At 41.1% G+C, this 25,621-nt stretch overlaps 1 protein-coding gene across 1 annotated transcript in view; it reads left to right on the forward strand.

Moving 5' to 3' along the window:
- The first annotated feature begins 11,850 nt into the window (after positions 1 to 11,850).
- EXOC4 (exocyst complex component 4) overlaps positions 11,851 to 25,621 on the forward strand; it is a 370,959-nt gene continuing 357,188 nt past the window's right edge. The window contains exon 1 of the mRNA XM_085299740.1: positions 11,851 to 11,945. Within this exon, the coding sequence (XP_085155866.1) occupies positions 11,857 to 11,945 (89 nt within the window). The 5' untranslated portion in view covers positions 11,851 to 11,856. The remainder of the gene's footprint in view (positions 11,946 to 25,621) is intronic.

Here is a 25,621-nt window from a genome sequence, read left to right on the forward strand (position 1 = left end):
CCCAGAACTGGACACAGGACTCGAGATGAGGCCTCCCCAGGGCTGAGGAGAGGGGCAGGATCACCTCCCTCGACCTGCTGGCAACACTCTTCCTCATGCACCCCAGGAGACCATTGGCCTTCTCGGCCACAAGGGCACATTGCTGGCTCATGCTCAGCTTGTCATCCACCAGCACTCTCAGGTCCTTCTCTGCAGAGCTGCTCTCCACAAGGTCAGCCCCCACCTTGGACTGGTACCTAGGGTTATTTCTCCCTAGGTGCAGGACCCTGCACTTGCCCTTGTTGAACCTCAGGAGGTTCCTCTCCGCCCAGCTCTCCAGCCTGTCCAGGTCTCTCTGAATGGCAGCACAGCCCTCAGGTGTGTCAGCCACTCCTCCCAGCTTGGGATCATCAGCAAACTTGCTGAGGAGGCACTCCATCCCCTCATCCAGTTCATTGATGAAGAAGTTGAACAGGCTGGGACCCAGTACTGAGCCCTGGGGGATGCCACTAGCCACAGGCCTCCAGCTGGACTCCACACCACTGATGACGACCCTCTGAGCTCTGCCTTTCAGCCAGTTCTCAATCCGCCTCACTGTCCACTCATCTAATCCACACTTCCTGAGCTTCCCTAGGAGGCTGTTATGGGAGACAGTGTCAAAAGCCTTGCTGAAGTCAAGGTACACAACATATAACACAATATATATGTCCTCATATTTTTTCCTGCCATCACGTCCCAGGGACTTCTGGACCTCTGAGCTAAATTCACTTCAGACAAATGGTTTCTCATTGAAAATAAGCAACAGTTTTCTAAAGGTTCCAAAAGTTACTGATCTTGTAATGACCACAGTCATTTGCTGAGACTGCGCTAGAGCAATCAAGATGTTTATAACCCAAGGCTATGCAGTTATTGCTTTTTTCCTTAGAAAAATTAAAGTCAGTATGTGTTATATTATACCTTCTCTAGTTTCTTTTTATCTCAGTGAGAAAAGTAAACCAACAAAAGGATGTTCACTGATCTATTCTTTTCGACTGTTTTCTTATTGTATATTGAAATTCATGGTCTATGTCTTGTTTGCCTAATGCACTGTGCACTGTGCACAGTTGCACACTGTTGGACTGCTCCCTACAGTAGACTTCCAGCTGAGATTTGCCTTGGGATTGTCATGCAAGGGAAAAAGAGAATTTCCTTCAGCAAGCCATTTTCTTTATCTTCTAGTCCAGCTGTGTCCTCATACCTAGACATCAAAACAACCTCTATAAACAGACATGGTACAATGGCAACTTCCAAAACTTGTGATGGCCATATCATGTACTTTGCAGCTCTTTACAAGATCAAACAAGAATTGCTATAATATCACTCATACTGCCTGAAGTTGGATCAAGGTTGCAATGAGATGTACTCCTGAAGACATTCTGATCAAGATTGAGAGTAGAAGAGCACAGACCTAACATGGATGTTCTTCTCCTCATCATGGTTCTCAGCATGACATGCAGGTTCTGGGCATTTGGATAAAGTTTGGGAAGATTCATAGCCAGATTTCTCCAGTCACATGCAGATTTACAGTTTGTGTCCTGCTTCCTGTTCCTCCAAAGCTAGGTTCACATTTCATGCAGTTGTAGCAGAAGCCCATGTTTTCTCTTAATATCTGGGACACCAAAAATGTCTGCAGCATGCTGGCGAAGTGGCATGCGTAATGTGAAGTCCCTCTACGAGGCTGACCAGATATTTAGCCTGTGGTGTTCCTCACATCACAGAGCCTCAGATTATATGATTGCATGAAGAAGTTGCAGCATTGGACAGAAGAAGGTTGGGAAGTCTGGAAATTTTCTGGCCCAGGAAGATCTAATGGCCAAAGGCTGTGAAAAAAACAGATGAACACTGGACACTTGGGACGGATTTTTAGTATGGGAGACAAGCTTCTGTTGAGTGAGTTCATGATAGGACTTGGTGATTTCCCATCAGTGGGTTTCTGCAGGACTCCCTCTGTGAAGTCCTGTGGACTGAGTTATGCAGAAAGTTGGATAAGGTCATTACAATGTTCACCTCTCACTGTAAAAGTAATGAAACCCATGTAAATTCCATAACTTACACTTCAACCTTCACAGAAGTGGATTTTATTATCTGATTTAATTATACTACATAAATCCCCACTATGCTAAGGTTAAGATGTGGCCTCTGCCCTGATGAGTTTATAATCTAAATAGATGAGACATATAAGTTTAAGAAGGAAAGAGATATAACTTAGAAACCAACAGCATGATGATTTGCAAATTTAAACCGTGTCACTATTTTAAAAAATGTATTAGCGGTGTTTAGTGGAAGGAATGAGTAAAATGTAAAGATGAAGGAAGAGAGGAACCAGTGGAAAGGCAGGAGTTAAGCTGGGGAAGAGAAGGGAGTGAAAGGTAGTAATGAAGAGATGAAGAAAGAGCAAAAGAAGCAGCCAAATAATCTTCAGCACCTGATGGTCTTGTCTTCAGCACTTGTTGCAGCATGTATGTATTAGCTGTGCTGATTTAATTTTTTAGCAGATCCCTGGAGCTGGCTACTCCTTAAAATGTTTTTCTTCTTCAAACACACAAAGAGCATGGGAAAAAAAGAATGTCACATGGATGGCAGAAGCTGTTTTTCTTGAAGGTGAATTATTAAAAAATCCCACCATTCCCACTAATGCCATCTTTCAACTAGACAAGACTTAAAAAAAATATTGCATTCCATTTCATTTCATGGATGTACAATAGATTACGCTTCATTTTTCTGCTAAGTATTTAATATTGCCTTACCTACCTTGACGTGGGAACTGCAAACATTTTGCTGCATTGTTTGGAAATTACTTAGTTACACTACAATTTCCAGAAACTCTTCTAGTGCACTAATTGCTTCAGTTCCTGCAACATCATAAAGCGGATCTCCAAGAGACCAAGCCTTCTCATGTTTCAAAGGCCATCTGGGCCAAGCTTCTGTGAGGGTTGCTACGATGGACTGGCTGTACCCAGATGACACCTCCTAATCCATTGCCAGGTCTTTTGCTGACTGCAAGGTCGTTGATGAAACAGTACAAAATGCAGTGATCTTCCACACTAATATGTCTGTCTTAAAGCCTGCAGTAGTGGTGATGGAGTTGTGGGGTTCATCTTCACATATCTGTCTTACTGATTTGTCCTTCTTGCTGACAATAACAGCAAAAATTAAAGACATCCATCTTCAGCCTTATTCAGTGCCCACATAACACTGCTGTACAATAAAGTTGATTTAATTCTGGTCCTGTAGATCTGGCACTTCAGTTAGCTCTTTATCACAGTGTTTTCAAAGAATAAAACCGACTACAGTTCTCTGAGCATCCTCCCTCTTTAGCTACCCACCAACACTCTTAATGACACCAAGAGTTTGGGAGTTACCACCAATGCCATTTCACAGATTGGTTACAGTTGAACAGTCTCTTCTCTGAACTTGGAGGCTACTTGATGGTTATGCCCAGAGATTTTAGTTTTGTCTAGCCTGAGAGTCAGACCAGTGACCATTTCTCGGCTCATAACGTTGTGTCCCAAACTGGAGTGATTCACCAATATGGAACAACAAGATAGTATCTAGGAAGGAAAACAGTGTTCAATAGAGCATCGCATGTAGTTGCTTCTTCCATTATTTGGTCAGTATCAAAGCTGAACAAGGAAGGTGGTCTTGCAAGCTTCCTGGCACAGTAAATCACAGGCCTGATGGTGATCTGTAAGAAGTTCTGCCAAAGCCATATTAAATTCAGCCATTTTCTCAGAAATCTGTCAGATTAATGGTCAGGTTGAAGGTACACTGCCAACAGTTTCATCCAAAGTTTCTGAATTTCCTGTAGGTGATTCCCCAAAGGTACCTACCAAAGCCCACTTTGCCCCAGACTTGCAAACAGAATCTCAGTCCCCATCACCTCAGTGTAGTGTTGATAATATTCACAGAACTGAAATCCTAGGAAAAAAATGATTTATTTTAGTCTCTTGAGGGAGTAGTTTAGTGGTGATGGGTGGTAATACTTGAATCACTCGCAAAAATGGGAAAAGGCACCACAGCACTACAGCATCCTACAATATTATTAAACATTTTTGACAAGAGTCACTGGGTTTCAGGCAGCTGGGAGATGGGAACGGGGCCTGACTTTATTTTCCCCGGTTCCCAGACGATAGGACATTGGTAGGGGCTCAGCACCTGCATCTGTGGCGCTTTGTAACATGCAAATTGGCGCATGTTGTCCCCTCTCTGGCATAACCTCTTCATTCACCTACTCCTTTCTCGGACCTTGCTGAGCCAAACGGAGCTGACTGGTGCCATTCAAGGCAGCATGGAGCAACAATGCCAAAAACATAGTGGCAACACCCAATACATTCAGTACTGTCGGTATCGTGCACATCTGGAACACGATGCTGCCCTGGTATTCTGATATTACATTGCAGAAGGCCTGCATGTTTTTTTATATTAAATAAACACCTCCCCCAAAAATCCTTTCTCACGGATATTTTGTCTCAGTGAAAATGCAGGTGCCAGTCAGACTCTGGGGATGCTCAGATTTCTAACACGCAGGACACTGGAAAGTACTCTGAGGCAACACTGATTTTCTGAAATGTCTTTCAGAAGCCCAGCAATGTGATCTTCCTTCAAACATATTGAATGATAGAATGAATCTAGATCAATCCAGTTTCTTTTTCCTTCTTGGTGGCAAAACTTTGAGATTGTAAGGTAAAAATTAAATTTGTTGTTTTTTGCATGATTTTGCACTGGGTCACAGTTTATCCTGTAAAATGTGATCGTGATGTTTCTCAGTGATATTTTTACTTAGTTAAAAGTGCCATGCAAATGCAACAACTGTCCTCTTTTCCTTCTCTTATATCACTGCAGGGTAAATTAAATCTGAATCCAAAAGGATGGTTTAGCAGTTAGGACTGCTAATACTTATGCCCCATTTTCTGCAAGGGAAGCCTTGAAATTGGATGCCTGATGTCTCATTACTGAAGGACTGATACCACAGCTGCTTTTCCTGAAAATACAAGAGTGGATTGGTGATACTGGGAGTTATACTTCCTTTAGTTCAAGGTTATTTCTGTTATTTCAGCCTGAAGCTGCTAGTTACACAAAACAGAAAATATCCAAAGCTGTATTCAGCAGGATAGAATATTTATCCAAGAAGTGGAATTTATGAATTCCTATCTCCGATGGGTTTGTATGTCATGGTTAGGTGTCTTGTGTTTAATAAGATGGAGCTCTGATCAGAGGTTTTTTTTTTTTTTTTTTTTTTCCCTGAGGTTGAGGTGTTCCTTACATTTCCCTCCCATGTGAATTCTCTGGAATAGCCTAGCCAAGCTTACAGCTCCCCTTTTCCCTTGCTGCAGGTGGTAATTTGGATCTTTCTTTTCTATCCAGCCACCTATTTTTCCCCAAACTGTAGGAACTTAATAGCTCAGATATCACCTGAGATGACTGTTGTTGACATTGCCCAAAGTCCCAAGTTCACAAGTCAATACGTGGAGACTGATAGTCAGGTGCAGGGAACTTACGGGCTAGGTCAAACTGAAGGAGTTTGTGGGCAGGATCTAAGAACTCCCTAAAGAAGGGCTGGAAACAAATGGGGTAGTTAGATGTGACAGTGTCAGAAGGAGAGTTTTGTTCAGTTTTTTTATGGACCTCAGCTTCCCTAACACAGAGTGACCTAGTTCTACATGAAGAAAATGCTTAAAGATTTTAATTTCTGCCAGCCCTCATGCAGCCTGCGGCCATACAGCAAAAGAAGATGAGGAGAGATGGGCTGAGTAGTTTTAACCTCAAAGATATCTGAGGATGAGTGGATGTCAGACATCAAGCAGCAGGGTTCTCTTTGCCATAAGACGGAAGAGAGCTTTAGTAAGCCATATCTAGACTTCCTAAGCCCAGGGTTTGGTGCCTCTGTCTACAACATCCAATAGTGGAGGGAAAGTAGGAAACTTAATATCCCCCTCCATTTATTGCTAATGCCAGAAAGTTCTCAGTTTGAGCAAAATCCTCATGCAGACCTCACACAGACAAGCTTTACTAAGAAGGCCATGGAGTGCACTCAAGCTCCTGGAATGCAAATGCTAGAGAGGTTCAAGGTTCAGTCTGCTTTGTAACCGTATTAAGGTGTAGCTAGATGAGCAGGTGGCTCCGAGAGGAAGGGACAGCAGCCTCCTGGGGAGTAAGGTCAATTAATAAAACAATTCATGATAAAACATTATTCCATAAATTATGGGATTTCTGTCCCTTTTTCTGACACTTATCATTCTGGCCAGGTCTGAAACAAGCTGCCAACTACATGAATAAACTGTCTGATTCAGTCTGGCCTCGTTGGATTGCTATAGATTGCAAAATTGCAAAAATAGACAATTTCCTTAGTAAAGGAAAATAGATTAGTAAAATAAAGGGGACCACCCAACACCCAATAATCTGGTTTTTTAATACCTTACAGAAGGAGAACAGCTCATCTCTTTTTCACAGTATTTTATCAGCTTCAGAAGAGAAATGCCTCACCCTTCTGATGTGATTTCCTTCAGGAATTGCATTACCATAGGTTCTGTTGCTTTGACATTGTAAAACCAGCAGTACTTTTCCACTTAGCTTAATCTTAACTACTATTTTTTTTTCCTGCGGCAGCAGTACACAATACAACTTGGGAAATGTCAGGAGGTAAAAAACAATAACAGCGCATTTGAATCATCTCTCTGCCTTGATTCCCAGCATTAAACCTGGCGACTTCTTCTTCTCCTGCCCCATGGGTTCCTTACTTCTTATTCACAAACTGAAACAGAAAGAATGGATGGCAGCTACGTGCTGGGAAGAGGTACTGGTGGTTGTCATGCAGTGAATTAAAAAAAAAAATCCCCAAACCACCTTTAGCTCAGACTTACATAGTAGCAAATACAATAACAAGGTCGTCCAGACAAATGACTTATATAGGGCCAAATCCTGATGTCTCTGCACATTTCTATTCTGTTCTTTTTTGGGCAGATTTGTAAGGGCCTGTAAAGCTTTGTAAGAAAAACATAATTCAGTTTACTGCAAGAAGCGGGGGTCTGGGATCTGATTCTTTGACTATGGACCAATTTCAGCATAATGCAGCTGATGTTAGAGTGACAAGCTTTATAAGAATAGGTAATATATTTTATTAAACCAACTGATATATGCCAACTGAATTATGCTTGCTTTATATGAGTAAAATTGCTCCTACGGTCTTCAGTGGAAACTCTGGCCTTCAGTCTGCTCCCATTTACACTGACGCAAGCCAAAGGTAATTTCATTACAAGTAATATAACTGCATTATGAACAAGGCAATTACACCTGTAAGATATCAGTGCAAGAGCAGAACCCTTTTCTGTGACATTTCTACTAATGTTTGAAATGAAATAACAATGTAAAATGTGATTTTTTTAAAAAAAATGTTAAACTTGTGGATGAAAGGCACAGGTGCAGTGGTGCTGAGTTTTGGTAAATCTGTCAGATTTCAGAATTAACAAATAGCTGTTAGAAAATATCAGCAGACAAATGCTACAGTCAGTGCAAAACACGGTGAAGGGCTTTTGCTTCTAAGAAAAGTTCTTGCTTTGCCAAGCTCCTAAACCACAGTCATGCTCAGTGACTGATGAAAAGTAAGTGGGATTTGTAAAATATTGGTGCCTTCTTTCCACTGCTTCCTGGATGGATATGGAGGGAATATGTCTTGGTTCACTTCCAGGCTGTGCTAGATCCTGATGCTCTGTTCTGTGCACCTGTGGCATCATCAGCCCACGGCAATGCAGTTCTGCATTCAAGCTGATTAGTGCTGTGGATAAGCTAATGCAGTCATGTGTTGACTCTGAGCCAGCTTGTCTCCACTAGTTTAGGATGCAGGTGAGGTTGGTTCAGGTCTGCTTCCCATCAGTTGGGTTGCCGTAGCCCTGAAGGAAACCACTTTGGCCAGTCCCAGGCCAGCAGCTCTCCAGTGAGCTGTCACGCACCCTTACTGATGGGGCCGTGGATGCAGTGTGCTGCGATACCAAGCTCTGGGGATTCTTCCAGGCTGATCTGCAGTGGGGAGAGATTGTGCATAAAACTGCCTCAGGAAAGGGGCAAAGCAAACCTCTGATATCCCACAGGTGAGATGAGGAAAAGAGCTCTCCAGTCAGTAGAGCTCATAATGGCTTCCCAAAGGGTTTAAGTCACACTGGCAAAAGAATGGGTCTATCTGTGTATATTTAGGTTTCTTACTGGCATAGTTCTCCGTCATCGTGCTGCGTACCCCCAGGAAACTGCCCCTGGGTTTGAGAAGCGGCAGGGCGCTGCTGTTCCATGCTCTCCTCCTTGCCTCACCTATTGCTTTTTTCCTCAATGATGGGAGCATGAGGAGGAGAATGAAGTCATCTGGGCTTCCCAGTGGTTTTATCATTCAGGGAAATCCTTTGCTGAACTCCTCTGATATTTATAGACACTGAGAAACCGATTAATTCATTATGAAGGAAATCTTGCGGCCACTTTGGACTTCATTTGATTTTAATAGTAATGCAGCTAGCCATTGAACCAGATATACCCCATAGTACTAAAATGTTATACAAAGTGGAAAGAAAAAATACATTTTTGTCCCCTACTTCCAATTCATTGGATTTAAGGCTGAGATAATTTCTGGCAAATTGCATATACAGAAAATGGTGTTTCTTGTAACCTTTTGTCTTCTTTGTATCATATACTATTAATGAAGAAAGACTTTGGTGTTTCTGTGCTGCATCAGCCCCCCCACAACTTTGATTTTTTCATCTTTCACTTAAAGCATAAATTCACATCTACAGTTCTGCTTAGTTTGGGAGTGAAGGGAAATAGCTTGTCAATGGAACAAGGCAGTGGTTTAGCAATTAGACCAAGGGATTGAAAGTCAGGAAGGTTACCATTCTGGGGGAGATTTGCTGCTGTTTGTCCTGATGAAGTTCCTCCTAAATGAGGTGATTATCGCAGCTGTCAGGAATGAAAAGGTAGGACACATTGATTCCATTCCCACTGCAATCTTTTGAATGTGCCAATACAGAACAGTCAATATGAATTGCCAATTAACAAAAAAACAATATTGGCAACTCGGTACTTTGAAAAAAACTCCCTCCAGCCAGTGCATAAAACTCCTGCCATTCAAATCACCACTCTCAAGAAAAAGGCATTAGCAAACCTGCCCAGAAAGTCAGTGAAGATAAGCTGTTTTGGAGTAGCTGAATAGCAAATTGTACAGCTGAGAGCCTATCTGCATGGGGGAAATGGAGCAGAACAGCTATACAGGAACACACTTAATGTGGACACCCTATCTTGAGGTAAAAATCATTTTACTCTGGAATAATTATTTTGCTCTGAAAACACACCAGTTATTCAGAAATAAAGTGCCTTTTATTTCAGAATAAGAGTCCTTGCTTGAACATTTTCTGCCATTCTGGTAATGATAATAGATATAGACATTGATAATATATATACAGATTCTTCCGCAACAGCTACTGTGAAATTCTTCTCCTTACAAATAAGCCCTAGGAGTACTATGCTTCCAATTGCCTTATATTTCAAAAGTAGAAATGGGTTTAAATATACTGTTAACTTCCCTGAAGATTTAAGCAATTTTCCTGCAATTAAAATCGTTCAAGTGCAGCTTTGGGCTGAAGAAACAACTTCAAAATAGCGTTGAGCAGTAGTGTCTGTGACATGACTGAGTGAACTTGGTTTAGAAAACACCTAGCAGCTATTAGTTTCTGAATATCTTACGCTGCACCTGGTGAGGAATTCCTGCCTTTATAATGATAAATCTAGGTCTTGAAAGGTGCTTTCAGCACAAGCTCTCAAAGCATTTTATAGAGGAGGTATTATTATCCCTCATTTACAAATGAGAAAGTGAGGCAACAGTTGTAGAATAACTTGCTTGGTGTCACCCACCAAGCTAGTAAAAAACAACCTAACCCCTGGACACAGCAGCAAAAGAAGGATGATCCTATAGCAAGCTCTGGAACACTTGGATAATACAACAAGACAAACTTGGCTACCAGCAAGTACATTGACTTTCAGTAAATATCAGATTTATAAGATCTTATACTTCCCAGACAGTTCTTAAACTGATGGTCTCATTTGTCATATCCACCTCTGCAAAGAGGGTGAAAATGCTACTCAGAATAGGTCTAGTTTACTTTCAGAATCAACTTGCCATCAAAGTGAATGAGAAGGAAGTAAAAGATCACCTGCAACATTTCAGCTCACCTTCTGTCACAACTTTCCTGGGCAATGAGGGGAAATCAATCTTAAAAACACTGTAACTTAAAGAAATTAAACTAAGTCATGTTTTGGTAACCCCTTGTTGACGTAATTGCTACCAGAAGATTTTCAAGGCTCTAGTGTGGAGTTAGTACTGAGGTAGTAATAGCCAGCTAATACACAGTACTCTTATAGTATACTGTATGTTATTATAAGTGGCTAAAGAATTTGTGTTTATTTTAAATTCTGTATATGATTGTCACTGCCACATTAAGTTCGGAGAAGGCCTGAGGCATGCTTAGCTGAGCCCATCTCATATCCACCCCGCTTTTGTAGGCTCTTCGGCTGACGTTGGCCCTGCCAGGCTCTTGGTCAGGAGCGCCAGAGGAGGAAGCCTTTCCCAATACCCCAACCACACTCCGTGCTGTTCTTAGTCAGTCTTTTTGATAATTTATCAATGTGTTAAACAATTTCCACCTCCCTTTGAAGTGGGATTATATTTTTAAAGATGCATTTCTGCGAGTTTCAGGAGATTAAGTTGCCGGGTTGATGAAAATTCGTTAATGATCAAACTGGGAGAGAAGCAACTGTACAAGCTCAGTCAGCAACAGAAACGAGCCTGTCCCGAGATTTATCATTTTGTTGTGTCGGTGCAACCTTTCCGCAAAATCACAGAACAGCCGAAGTTGGCACGGACCTCTGGAGATTATCTGGTCCAACCCTCCTGCTCAAGCAGGGTCACCTAAAGCACGTTGCCCAGGTCCACGTCCAAGCAGGTTTTGAGTATCTCCGAGGATAGAGACTCTACAACCAGTTTGGACAACCTGCTCGAGCGCTTGGTCACCCTCACAGTAAATCAATGAAGTTTGACACACAAAAATGCGAAGAATGGATTCTTCTCCAGAAGCTTGTGTGAATACGGGCAAAGCCTTTGTTCGGTGGATTGATTTCTGTGTGCCCCTAAAATAAACGATATATAACTTTTGCCATTAGAAATTCATAATTAAAAAAAAAATCTTTTGGGGGAGGGGGCAAATTTCTAAAGCCTCCTCTCCCAAAACAGTTGTTAAAAGGAGGCCCGCTGGCATCGTCCCACAGAAGCAGCGGTATATAAGGGAATTTTTCTCTGCGTTCTGCAGAAACTAATTTGTTTTTCCTCTATAAACCTGCACCTTCTGCCACACTATGTCCTGCTGTCTACGAGGCCATGGCTGAAAGCTCTCAGGGGGCCTTGCAACACCGCTGGGTGACACTACCAGAAAGCAGTGTGTCGTTGTGTTTTTTTGTTTGTTTTGATTTAATTCTAGGTGCTAACACGGAAGCATGAGCTTGCGGTGGTAAAAAAAAAAAAAAAAAAAAAAAAAAAAACAGTTGGGTGATAAATAAAGGGGAAAACGAGGCCACTCAACGGCGCCCACGCTCGGCCTCGCCACGCCGCCTCACGCCCCGGGCCGCGGCCTGAGGACTACAACTCCCAGGAGGCCCCGCGCGCCGCGCCGCGGCTCGGCCCGCCCCCTGCCGCCTTCTATTGGGTCACAACGACGCCGCCGCCGGGTTCTCTCTCTCCTGATTGGCCGCGCGGCTGCCAGCTGGGGTGGCAGCGCCGGTGGTGGTGGTGGTGGTGGTGGGAGGGGGTTCAAGATGGCGGCGGGCGAGGCGGCGGCGGGGCGCTACCGGAGCTCCATGAGCAAGAGCAAGGACCCCTCGGGGCTGCTCATCTCTGTGATCAGGTAGGGGCGGCCCCGCTCCGCAGCCTCCCGGCCCGCCCGCCTCCGCCGGAGGGGCGCCCTGAGGGGGGGGCCGGCCTTCCTCCTCCTCCTCCTCCCCCCCCCCGGGGGGCAGAGGGGCCGGTGCTGCTGGTCCCTGGGCCCGGCCCGCTGACCCTGCGCTGCTCCTCGGCTCCTCTGGGTGAGCTCCCCGGGCTTGTGTCGGGGTTAAAGGAGTCAGGCAGAGCCCCGCGTCCGCTCACGCGGCTGCCCTGAAGTAAAGCAAGGCCGGTTGGAAAGCTCTCTGCAGTCCTCCCTGTGCGCTCCGCCCTGGCCGAGGGCGCAGCAGGGGGGAGGCGCTGCCTCAGAAGTGCTTTCCAGCGTTGCAGGGGGTGAAAAGCAGAACAAAGTTGTGTCTGGTCACGTTTGTACTGTTGACTTTTTGTCAGCTTATTCCCACGCTCCCCTTAGAGGGTAATTCTGTGGTACACTTTGGAGCCAAGCAAGCACCTGACTTCACTTTGCTGATTTCCCCTCTGTGCCTTTCTAAAATGCTTTTAAGTCTCATCTGTGCTGCTCCTAACCAATGAGTGGGCAGCTGCTTTCCCGCACTAAAGATTTTAAATGCTGGCCTTGGGCTGCCTCTGGTTGATTGCTGCCCACAAAACTTGAAGTAGAGAGTGACTCTGAGAAAAGCCACTGTTTCGCAGGCTGACTTGTCATGCTTAGTCTTTCCAAGCTTGCGACTCTGATAAATCTATCACAGTAGATAACAAAGAATCACACTGAGAAAAAGGAAGCAACGTGATGCTTTAACACAGGTCGTGACTTCTGTGTTTTCCATTTCAAGTATGTATAGCTCATTAGTTATATTAAAAAATGGTAATAAAACTAAACTTTAAGTAAGGCCAACTATTTTGCAGGGGAAGAAATATGTACATAGTTGGTATGACATCAAATAGACATGAGGCATTACAGTAGTAGTGTACTTTGATAACTTTTCATATTTTACGTAACAAATCTTGAAAGAAATAAATGGGAAGTTAATTGAAAATACCCCAATGTGTGGCCGTTAAAGTGGGCCATGTTCTTCCAAGTTGTATACCTGGATTTACATGTGCTCAGAGGTGTAACTGTTCATGAATTCACATGGATTGCTTACGTAATAAATATATACATACTTGTGAAAAACTGAAAGCATTCAGTCTTATAAGCTGGATCCTTGTTTTATCTGGACACTTGCACCTTGTATTTGGGCAAGTATAAACTGTGTGGATTTAAAATGTATGGTGCTTAGTGTTACTTTATCAGCCTCAAGTCTGAATAATGTGGACAGGCGAGCATGACGAATTGTAGCTAGATGCCATTAGTTTACAAAAACTGCACTAAGTTAGTGGCAGTGGAAAAATGAGTGATGTGTGTGCATTGTGGCAGCATGGAACTTCCCTGTAGTGTCCCTGTAGTTTAAATGGTGACTGCAAGAATTCATGCGAAAAAAAGAAGAAAGAACATGCTGAAATGAAGTTTCTGGAAAAAATGAAAAGATGGCTGACACATTTTTCATAACTACCATAATTCTTTAACAATGACACTAATGATGCCTTCGGTATCAGTGAGGTCAGCTTTTTGATATCAGTCAGTAAGGATAATGAAAGTAGGTGCCAATTTTACTTTCTGCTTTTAGTAACTTCTCTTTTATTTTTCAAACAATTTCTCAGATTTCTGATTTCAGTATTCTACGGATTTTTTTGTGGTGGACATATTTTCTATAATTTTCAAGAGAAACTGAAGTAGTATTATAGGGGCCTTTTTGTGAATTTAAATCTCTATTTTAACCAGTTGAAATTTGTAATTACATTTTATAATATAAAGTGAGAGTGAATGAATATTACTGTGTTCTACAAATAAAATACCGTGTTTGTATAATTATCGTTGGCGTACAGGCACTGATACCTTGGGTAATTTACGTCCAACATTTTGATGTAACGTTGAGCTTATCAACTTCATGAAATTAAAATTATTCAATAGAACAGCTTGATAACCGAAAAAGCACAATGTAATTAGAACTCAGTTTGGATCTAAAGATTCTTTGCGGTGTTTGAAGTGTAGTGTTGAGCCAGACCGTGGAAATCTGGAAGTAGAACTGATTACAAAGGAATGAAGAAGTGTTGTATTTAACATATTTCTTAAGGTTAGTCAAGTACAAAAAGCATGCCATATGGAAAGGAAGTTAAATCACTTTCTTCTGTATGTTTTTTCAGTATTAGTAGCTTAGGTGAGGATGAACCTACTAAGCAACAGGTTATTTTTTTACTGTTTTGTATGCTTGTAAAGTACCAATGCAAGCTGTAACAGAAGAAACTAAACTTACATCTCTCTGGGTAAAATTTATATTTCTTATAACGTAAGTCTTAACTTTAGAAAGATATTGTAAGTTTTAACAGTATGCTATCAATTGCAGCAAGAATTTTCTCTGTTTTTTTATAGCTTTCTTTCCAAAACATTTGTGTATCCATTCTTCTGCCAATTCTTGTGGTTTTGTACTTGGATTTTCCTGTTTATTTAAAAGATTACTTGCCTTTTGTTGCTGTGTGAAAGACTCATGAAAGGAAACTATGTATGAGAACTAGTAAGACTCAGTTTGGCTGCATTTTGCTGCTGTAAACAAACAAAAACAGAGGAGCTTCTTCAAGTATTACAATGTATTACTCAATTATAGCAAAGATGGGATGCTTTTCAAAAAGAAACATTGTTTAGGTCAACAGTATCCACGCAGTGTATTTGTCTGTGAAATACTTTGAAATGTGGAGATAGAATGCCTTTTATAAATAGTTTTATTAATGAAAAAGGATAGATTTTGATATTTATTCAGGCTAAGTAGTTCTCTTTTTTCGATGAGACTGAATAATTTTCTTTCCTCTGATACTAGATTTTGGGGAATTGTGACTCTTCTAACTTCTCTAGGACTTCCAAGGAGCAAAGAATGTCTGAGTTCCAGTGAGTTTATTTGGGACTGGATCCTTGTCAATCTTTGGTTATAGCAGCACTAGAATCAAGGGAGAAATAATATTTTGTACAACTTGGTGCTCAGGTCTAAAACAGGGATGCTGTTCCTACAGGAAAGCTGATGGCATGTAATGTGTGTGTCACCACAATGTTGGAGATTGCTCTGTTGCACCAACTGGCCATGCAATTTTAGAAAGAAGCTTTAGAAAGTTTCTGAGGTCACTGAATCCACCATAACACTCCTAAACTTTGTCTCTGTACAGCTTGGAAATCCTGTATCATCCCCAGTCTCTGCGGTATTTAAAAGTTGTCAGCAGCTTGGGATGCAGATAACTCTGAAAAGAAGGAAGACCCAACAGGAAGGGTGGTGTTACTTTCAGTCCCTTTACTGTCCCTATGAAGTGCTAGTTCATCCTGTTGTGTTGGGAAGATGTTTGTTCTTTGGAAGTTGTTTCCTGTAAGAGGATTTGTGTGCTGATGGAAATCACCTTGGTTTGCTGATTGTTGCTCAAGAATACAGATTAGAGGCAGCCTCAAGTATTGACTAATTTGGAGCGAGTTGTTCCCTAAGCATGAGGATGCGTGCTGCTCAGAAGTTAAGGTACAAAAATGAAAAATCAAAATCATGTTGTTTGAGCTGAACCAGGGTCTCTTGGGTGATGATAACACTGCTGGTGTCGTCTGCTCCTAAAGCCTGCTTCTGCTAAGGTTGTCTGGTGTCTGTGCTCCTTCAGACTAGCCCCGTCTCGAACAGACTGGCTGTATCCAAATAACGAACCACCCAGCTTGGGTCTCCTCCAGGACACGTGTGGTATCTCATTGGCCCCCAAACCTAGCTGTATCATTTGCATAGCTATGAGCTGCCGTTCAAAGTGTTGTGGTGACATAAAACCTGTCTGGCAGCCCAGAAGTAGGCTGTTTTACAGTGTTTATGCTGGGATTGCATCGCGTGCCCTAGGCGATGGGAAACTGTCTAAAGTTGATGGAGCTGCACCTGATTCCTTGTCTGGACTGCCTGTAGGAGTCCTTTCTGGAGGGACCTGTGCGCAGCTCTGGTCCACTCAAAAAGGCCCAGAGCTCCATAGCAAACTGTGTTAAGAGGTCACTTAGTCGTCTCTGCCATGCTGCTACTGAGTTACTTTGTGCTCTTACAAATCTAAAGAAGAAACCCTAAAGGAGAAACAAAAGGTTTTGCAGTGCCAGTATGTTCATAGGAATGAATCTTTTAGAAGTAAAGAGTGTTTGGGAAGCTTAATGAAGTTTGCAAAGTTTGCTAATTAAGTCCCCACCTTTGTTGTGGACTGGCGGATATAAAGGTATCTTCAGTTTGCCCTTGTCCTCTACGTGCCTTGGAAGAAATGACAATTATCTGCTACAGTAACACGTGGCTCCCAGGGTTGTGACTTCTAGAGCAGGATACTGGGTATCCTGGCTCTTCAGGTCCAATTCCACCTGTGTCTGCTGGACAGTCTAAAGCACAGCACTTGCACTCTGTACTCGTGCCTCTGTATACCTGCTTTCAAAATATGTATTAATTCTTTTGTATATGAGAAGGTTCCTTGAAGTTCCTTAAATACAAGATGCTTTGTCAGGTGATGATACTGTCACCAGAGACCAGGTGCTTTTACTATAGAAGTCTTAACACTGGTCACATGAGCTTTGATACCATCTCTTTAATAGTGCAGATCTTGGAAAAAATTCTAGTCATCTGCTGGAGGACAACTCAGGGAATATTTTTGTCTTTCAGAGGACAATCATGTGTATGTATATTGATTTTTCTCAACCTTTTGTTTTGTTGGTAGCTGGCTGAAACAGCTTTTGTACTCTGAAACAAGTAAGCTGGCATTTAGCAGATGCTATTTTTTAGAGAGATCTTGTCACATTTTTAATTGGTGAATGTGTCTGCCTTTTATTTATCGTTAGACATTTTTCTTTCCAACTAAAGGTTGCTATTTTTTAAAACTGGCCTTTAATAGCTGCTTTAATTGGGAGAAAACAAACTTTAGCAGTGACTCCGTAAGACCTTATTGAAATCTTTGTGCTAAGCTTTCACAGAGGCAAACACATACAAGACAGATGTCGAGGAAAACTAAAAGTGAGGCAAGATATATAGTATATTACCTACTTTTATGTCTGTAGAAGTTCAAATTACAGGCAAAAACCTGAACATATTTTATTTTTCACATGTGGAATTCTTCTTTTTCTTTGTAATGGTTTTTGACCATTATTTTCATTACGTTTGTGGTGAACTTTGTTAAATGGATTCTTACTAATGGCCTAGCATTTGATCTTCTCTTTCTGTCTAAAGCAATGTAACTGATGTCCTAGTTTGTAATGTGTAATGAGAAAGACAGATATATAGCTGTTACCCTCACTGTTACATTTGGGAAATAGCTGCTGCAAGAAATAAAGCCAAGTTATTCTGATCTCTATATACTGTAATGATCTCTTAAAACCACTTCTGTTGCTAATGGTGTTTTACAGTGTTTTGAAAGTAACAGTTCTTCTACAAGACGAGTAGCTCGGAAATTCACTGAGAACAAATTCTATATGGAGTACTATGGTTTTAAACCATTAATTTTCCTGAAATGATCTTGGGGGTACTTGTGTAGAATGTATGCATATTTGGTAAGTGTTGTATTGTGGTTCAGATACAGGCACTTGTTTAATAGCAACAATATAGGAAGGCTTAGAATGAGACCGTGTCTTGTTAAAACTCTAAGTATTTTATTTTTCAGATTTTATTTTAGCTTTGTAGATTGCAGTGTATGGAGATGGGGTTTAGCCTACCCTTGTAAAACGAGGTAGCAGAAATAGTTTTGTTAATAAATGGTTACAAGTTCTATGGTTTCCACTCTTTCAAAGAGCCTGCAACAGCGTGTTGTTCCAGGGCAGTGCCAAAACCTTGCAGTTAATAATAAAATTTCCAAAGCCATTTCTTAATTCATAGAGAGCTGCCGTTTTGCTGCTGACTGTGCGTGAGCTGAAGGACAGGCTGGTAGCTCAGGATGGCACGGTGGCTCCTGAAGGCTGTTTATCGTTTAATGTTCCGGATGGCAGGTTTAAGTAGCATTGTACAGCCTGTACTCCAGCACATTTGAAAATATTGATATTTAGGACCTGAACTTTCTCTTGAGAGTGTGGTAATTCGTTTAATAGCTGCGCTGGCTTTTTGTATCTAAGGTTAATTTAAAAAACAGTACTGAATCAGTTACGTGTGTCCCTCTGTATGTCAGGGTTGTTCTGCAAGAACAGTAGTTGAGTCACTTGGCTTATGACTGGCAGCGTAACTGGCATTTCACGTGTCTATCTGCTGACTGGCATAACTTTTCCAAGATGGAAAATGGTGTGCAGCTGGTCGTGTGAGATTTTTGTCGGTGGATGGGTTGGATCTCTCAGCATCCTGCTGTCGAAGATACCTGAAGTGAGTCATCTTCCGTTGAAGTTGCCGTCTTCGCCAAGTCTTTGTTTCAGAAGTCAGCTGATCACTAGGTGTACCTGCATCCTTTGCACTGCACGAGGAAATTTGATTAAAGGCTGGCTAATTTGGCAAAACAAAGAAAGTTCTGATTATATTTATTTAAATGGCTGAAGGCTGCTCTGCCTTTTCACTAAAGCTATCATGTGTAAATCTGCAAATCCTCAATAATAAAAAGATAATCAATTTTTGTTGAAAATGTTCTAAGCAACTGTGTAAGCAGCATGAAAGATTAATAGAATGTAATCACAGGAGGAAAATGTTTTATAATGCGTTGTTTGTTTTGTATGTTTAACAACAGTTTGAAGAGGGTCAGTTCTGCTGTTTCTCATGGTGAAAGAGGGAGTTATTTTTTTGTTTGCAAACCTGAGACCTGCTTGTCTGGAAGCTGGGTACCCTGTATTCCCCTTGATAAGGATGGAGAGTACTGGCCTCAAGATTTCACTTTTTTTTTTTTTTTTAAAGGATGAAATACCTATATAATTTTATAGTCAGTTCAATTTTTGTGATAGTGATACCGCGTTTTCCATGCTTATTGACTCGGATGGTGTAATTTTTGGCTACCTTCTTCCCAGCATCACATTGTCTCCCTGAATTGTATGGTTCATCTCCTGAACATTTTGTTTCATTTTCTCAAATCAAGAATTTAATAGGAGCAATCAACTAACCTGTGAAAATAATGATAAAACATTTAGCATGTTGCTAGTGACCGAGTTAAAGTGTTAAATACCTTTTTTTTTTTTTTTTTTTTTTTTCTTCTTCTTCCTAGAGTATTTCAGGCTGGTTTTTATTTCATAAGGAAGCAACTTTTTACAGTGGTTTCAATGAGACTCTGCAGAGATTTCAAAACATGTATTATCAGATTGTATTTTGAGGTTAAGTACTGCTGGAAGCTGTAGATCACCCCATTTGGGACTTAAACTTAAAACAACAGTTTTCAATTATAAAATTCAAATAAGTCCATTTAGTTTAATGAAGCTCTGGAAATTTATAGAGCAGTATAGACAGTGGACTGAAATGCAGCTGTTCTTGTCCCAGGGTGTTTTACAAAACTTATTCATTGTGCCTGTTGAAGTGCAACTATTTGTGGGGTATTGGCTGCTGGCACATAGGCTTATTTTCTTCAAGCCCACTGCTGTGCCATGGCCTCACTACTCTAGACGGTCTTTTTCTCCTTACTTTTTTTTTTTTATGTCCACAAAAATAAGGATTGGGGGGCAAAAAACATTCACAGAAGTCCATATGTTAACGTATTTCCTCTCTTAAGTTGCATTTTATTCTGATGAATTCACTGCTGTAAATACTGAGTAAGATGTCTTTTGTAAGTATCTTCAAAACGCCTGTTTGACCTTAGGTGTTGCTGTGCGTTGTCAGTTCAAGGCCTGATCATAATTTGAACGTCCGTGTAATGTTTTGTTCTTCTATTTCTCAGTATAGCTGGTTATCCTTTAATGGGGGGGGGGGGAGAGGAGGAGGGAAAGGAGGTACTAGTAAGTTACCAGATCTAATCATGAAGCGTCCCTTCTTTCAGCACTTGAGTGCATCATCCGTGCATCCGTGAAGCCATACCTTTATCCTCCAGCAACTTCCAGCTCAAGCACACTATGGTAAATCCTGGGATGGTTTGCAATGTGATGGCATCTAACTGGCTGGTTTTGATTGCATCGGCTGGACTGCTGAGATGTGGACAGATGGTTATTTTTTTGTTTTCCTTTGTGCCCTGACCTCTGGTGTCATCTTCACCTGTTGCTGTTTCTTGTCTATGAGATTTTTTCGACTACGAAGAACTTAGGCTGTCACTTTGTGTGCCTGATCCGGGTCTCAGCGGGGCTGCTGTGTGGTTGGCCTTTAGATGCTAGTGCAGTACAAGTGCTTAGTAATGATCATAATGGCTTAAACTGGACTAGTAAAGCAAATACTCTAGTTGGTTGTGTCTATGGTCATCAACAGCAGACACTTTTTGAAAAATAATTAGATTCTAAAGGTGTTTTTCTGTTAAAATACTGAAGTCTCCTAGGAACATTGCAGCTGCTTCCTGGTCTTTCTAGATATCTACAGTGCTCCACTGAAATGATTTTTACTGGTTCTAGCAACTCCAGGAATCTTTTGTTGGTCACAGATTAGGTGCCTGTGTTGACTAAGGCTGTGCTTTGAGGTATATATTTATTTTTTTTTCTTTGTCTCACAGAGGTTTGTCATGTCCTGATGTGTATTTTAGGACATTGTTATAGTGTACATGGGAGGAGGGGAACTTGAACACCTCATCTAATCTTCCTTTCTGGCAGATAATTTTGATGATTTCATTGCTGCACTATTTGTTTTTATTGTTCAGGGCAGTGCAAGTATATGTGATACTTTTTGAAAAATATTCAGGATAGTTTTTGTAATCTTGATGCCTAGTACTGAGTACTCTTTACGTGCAGATCTCAAAGATGAGCAGTAAGAATTATTATTCCAACTTAATTGTTAATTTAGCCAAATTGTAAGATGTTGAAAGCTTGGTCCGATTTCCTCAGAAGGGGTGAATCCTCCTGTATGCCTTGAACTTCAGATTTTGCTCACAGCTACAGTGTAGAGGTAAGAGGCTTCTTCATGCCCCACAATTCCTGACATTGTAACTTTTTTCCTCAGTTAAAACAATGCAAATGGGTCTCCTAAGTTGGCTGCACTTGTAAATGTACTTAGCTTTCACCAAATGAGCTTTAAGCCAAGCTGTGTTGTGTATGTGTGTGTGTAGATGATACTACAAGCTGTCTGTATTATCGTAGCTTCAAATCTGTTTTGAAGTGAGGAGCTGGGAGGTTTAGCAAGGCATACGGTGCGGTGCAGAACAATTCAGAAACAGGTGGCGGAAAGTTTACCGGGAAATGCTGTTAAAATTGGAGCTTTGCTTTCTCCCCTCAGTGATTCAGCACACAGTTCAATTACACTTAAGGGTTCATTTTCCTGAACAAGTGAAAAATATTTAAAGTTCGTTGGCTTGCTTTCTTTCTTTTTTTTTTGGGGGGGGGATAGTGTTTCCCACTGTTTTTGATGAGTATTTTCATTTGAGTAAGCAAAGTTGAGTGGGATCCTCAGTGAAGACAAGTGAATTGCATGCTTAAAGAAACCTAATCTGGAAATAACAGATTTCTCCTGAATTTCCAAATTTGCTCCTGTGCATTGTGTTATACTCTTCTCCTTTAACAGCAAATGTTTGCATGTGTCGCTTCTCTGATGTTGAGGGACAGAGCAAGTGGGGCTGATGCTGGGAACCCGCAGTTGGGTCTAAATGCACGTCTCCTGCAAAGTAGGTCTCATCTCCCCCACAAGAGCTGCCTAGCCCATTGCAGGTGCTAAATTAACATTATTTTTCCAAGCTGAATATTTGCATGCTCACTATCAGTTTTTTTCATTGTTGTTAAATAAAAAAAATCCACAGAAACATAATGGCCAAATATTGTTACAAATATTGTTATTGTTACTTTCCAAGAAGTATTCTTCTTGGAAACAAATCCTCTGTTCAAGAAATTCTTAGTAAAAACTCTTATTTGCTACCTGTAATGTAGCAGTAATCATACTTAGCAGGGCTGGCTTTTTGGGCAGGTAAAATCTGGCCAACCTAGCTGGAGGCATCAGAAAAGGAAAATTTACAGAAATGAAACATTATTCATTAATGTTTTCCTGTTAAAATTGACAATCTAATTTGGTGTTTTATTGGGCAGGAGAAAACTAACAATAGTCTAGCAAGAAAAAAGAAAAAGAAAAATTACCCCTCTGCTCCAGAAGATGGTTTAATGCCTTTGGTAGCACAAATCATGTGGTGAAACTTGTCAGTGCAAATACTAATCCATGCTCAGTCTCAAATCTGGTTGCTGCTGGAACAGTACTTTTGGTTGCTGACTGTTTGTAAGCAAATGGTCATCTTTTCCCCATGGTGCAAAATGTGGAGTGAAGAATGGGGTCGGGGTGAAGGCAGCAGACTACAGGATTTAAAGAAAAAAAACCCCTATAGTAGAGCGAGGTCTGCAGGGGCAAGCAGGACGCGTGATGAAGCAGGCGTGGTGTGGCTTGCACCATGAATCACGTTCAGGACCCTGAGAGCTGCCGCGTGCTCTTAGGGCAGTCAGCGTGTTTAGAAACAAAGGGATTTGGACTGTGGGCTGTCGGAGTTGAGAAATGTACGGATTTATCTCTAATTGGCCTATTTCTGTTATTGGCCCTTGAGGAATAAAACAGAGAGGATAATAAAACAGGGTTACTTCTCTGATGCCTCGGTCTGAGGTATGCTAGTATGATGGTGTACGCTAAATCTTCACCGTCAGAGAGAAGAACTAAGTATAAATGCTGACAGAAGACGCTGATTCATTCATGTGTCCCTTTGAAAGGAAGAAAAGCAAGTTTCTTTAGGCACCCAAATACTTCAGGATTTGCTAGACGTGTTTCCGTGTAGAAATGCTGTACTCCGCGTTGGTCCCCTGGAGGCTTCATGGTTCGGTAGCACCAGGTCGGCCCGAACTCTTTGGCACAGCAGCTGTATAAAGCATCCGCAGTGCTGCTTGGGCTCGTTTTCCAAAGGCTTCTTGCACCAAGCACCCCAGCATGTCCCAAAATGAGCACCACTTAGAAACTGCCCGTGTGGATCTCAGTTTGTACTAAGCTCGATGACACAGGGACCGAGCAAAGCCAGTCAGTTCTGCGTTTGATTCAGATCCAGGCTTACATCCGGGCTTACTTTGGTGGAGATAAGCCGTGCACACTTGGGGGAACGTGGATATTATACCGAATACTCGTCAGAGTTCTGTGTGCTTTCCTTGATGCTAGGATCACTGATGTTAAATCTGTTTTGGGTTTGAAGTGCATTTGAAGCTCAAAACCAACATGTTTCTAAGGCAGATGCCTTTCCTCATAGTTCTGCAGTTGGTCTTCTCTGTATATCATTTCTTCACTCCTGTAGTTATCTGTTGTGCCACATGATGTGTAGTACAATGGTTTTGTTTTCTTCTGCTGCTGAATAGCTTAGTAAACATCGTGTTCCTTCAGTTTACAACAATGAAAGAAATTTATTTTCTTGTGAAGAAATTACAGGCTGTTTTTTGTTCTTTTAAATCATCTGAGTTTGTTTCTTTTATTGCAAGGTTCTAATGCTGAAGGGTTGGCAACTTTTTTTTATTTTTCTTTCCTTCTTTCTTTCTTCGCCACCCACCACACAAAAAAAATGACTGCAGTACACTGTGGGAGTAAGCTTATGGAGTTGATGGGATTGTGTGGTAGTTCTGAAGTCTAGGCACTGTGAATCTTGGACAGATTTGTTAAAAATACTGACTCATCAAAGCAAAAAGAAATCACCAATACTAAGTTTGTAGTGTGAGAATAACTTGGAATATAGTTTATGGAGTCTATTTGGTACTCGTTAGTTGCTGCTGTTGCTGATTAATGTAATTTTCTCTATCCGTACTTAATGTGGTGCATGTTCAAAGCACTGTGAATTTTTACTATCATAAATATTCCTATAATCTGCAGCACTTCCTGCATTACAAAAATGAAACACGATGTGACTTTCTCAAAATTGTTTAGTGTTTTAGTAGCAGAAGCGTTTCATTTTATGACTGAGAGAAAAATGCAGAGACTCTGAAGCCCGTGGAGAAAATAAGTTCTAGAGATTCATTGGGAGTTTTGTGGCTCCTAAATACTGTGTTGGAGTGTTTATAGATGCAGTCAGAAATTCTGCCTCCCAGTGTTTTGCATTATTTTCAACTTTTGATGGCTACAATCTGTACTGGATCACTTAAGCAATAGATGAAGGTGTACTCAAACATACTGTTGGGTCCTGGTTGCCCGGGATGTCCGAGCTGCCCTGTTCCTTCATCTGTGGTGCTGAGGTTGAAGGATTCCTCTGGATTTAGAGGGTTCCTCCAGCATTCTGGGAAGGTGCAGAAATGGTAAAGATGAAAGTTCTATTTGATCAATAGAAATATATATTTATCTTTGAAAAATAGATACTCTTTTCTTTGAGAAACTGTTACAGTGAGTAAATTAAGGCTTTAAGCATCTTGCTGAACAATGGTACTTGAGGATTCTCTTCAAAGTCTCTCCACCTACTCCCTGTGCTAGTTATTTGACTTGTATGCTGGAAAGCAGAGATGAAAAATGCCCACGATCGAAAGATCAAATTCTGCTAAAATGAATAATCCTAATGGATTTTTTTGTATTAATCTAATTCTGGTGTAAATTCACTGACCTCAGGGGAGGTAAACAAGGTTTGGTTTCTTCTTGTATGAAATATGTTGTACGTCCTGTGATAAATACATTTCAGAGATCGTCTCTAATCATCTTCTGTCCTATCTTCCTTATGTGGAAGTGACTCTAGAGAATTAAGCATTTTGCATTTGTATGTAATCTGTATTTTTAATTATGTAAAATCAAAAGTCAATGAGATCTAGCTCAATGAATTTTTGCTCTACCGTAGCATAAAAACGTCTCTTAACAGACGAACATCCAGTTGGAATTAGTCTGATCCTATTGAGCTCTTGCTAATGAGAAAGACATCTGCAGCCATCCAGCTGCCAAGTATAAATTACAGGTATCTCAGAGGAGGGGCGGATTCTCATTTAGGAAAATGAAAATGAAAAAACAAGCGAGCGGATCGGGGAACCCTGCTGAAGATCCTCACTGAGTTCATAACCCATGCATACTTGGTTCCCAGGTTGATGTTTCTTATTTTTGTCATATATTTTGAATGCTTTTGCTCCGCAGGAAGTTTTAAAAAGCTAATGTATATTTATTGTTTCATAATCTGGTCCTGCTTTGTAATTCCCTCTTCAAAGTTCTTTCTGCAAAGTTCCTTTCCCAATTTAGATCGTTTCTACTTGGCAAACAGTGTGTTGACTTTTCTTCTTCCTTGCCACACATTTTAATAGAACTGAAACAAGCAAAGATGCCCTTGGCTTACTTTTCTGCAGTGTTAGCAAGAACATGTATAATCTCAAGAATATTAAGCATTCCTTGCTTTGCTCTTTGCAGTGCAGAGTAAGAATGGAATGGCTCCTGCTCCAAGGGGCTTAGATAGGGAAATCAGGTGCATAAGCTAATGTTTCAGATTCAAAGTGACATTGCTCTGTTTTGGAGTTATAGATGCTCCAAGTCTTCAGTGATTTAATGTTGTTTTGAAGGAGGAAAATACATGGTAATGAATTATTGGAATGGAGAGATGCAGTATGTTAGTTCTGGTTTAAGT

Source organism: Rhea americana, unplaced genomic scaffold (assembly GCF_003343005.1).
Source record: "Rhea americana isolate MKP2758 unplaced genomic scaffold, rheAme1 scaffold_1, whole genome shotgun sequence".
NCBI lineage: Eukaryota > Metazoa > Chordata > Aves > Rheiformes > Rheidae > Rhea > Rhea americana.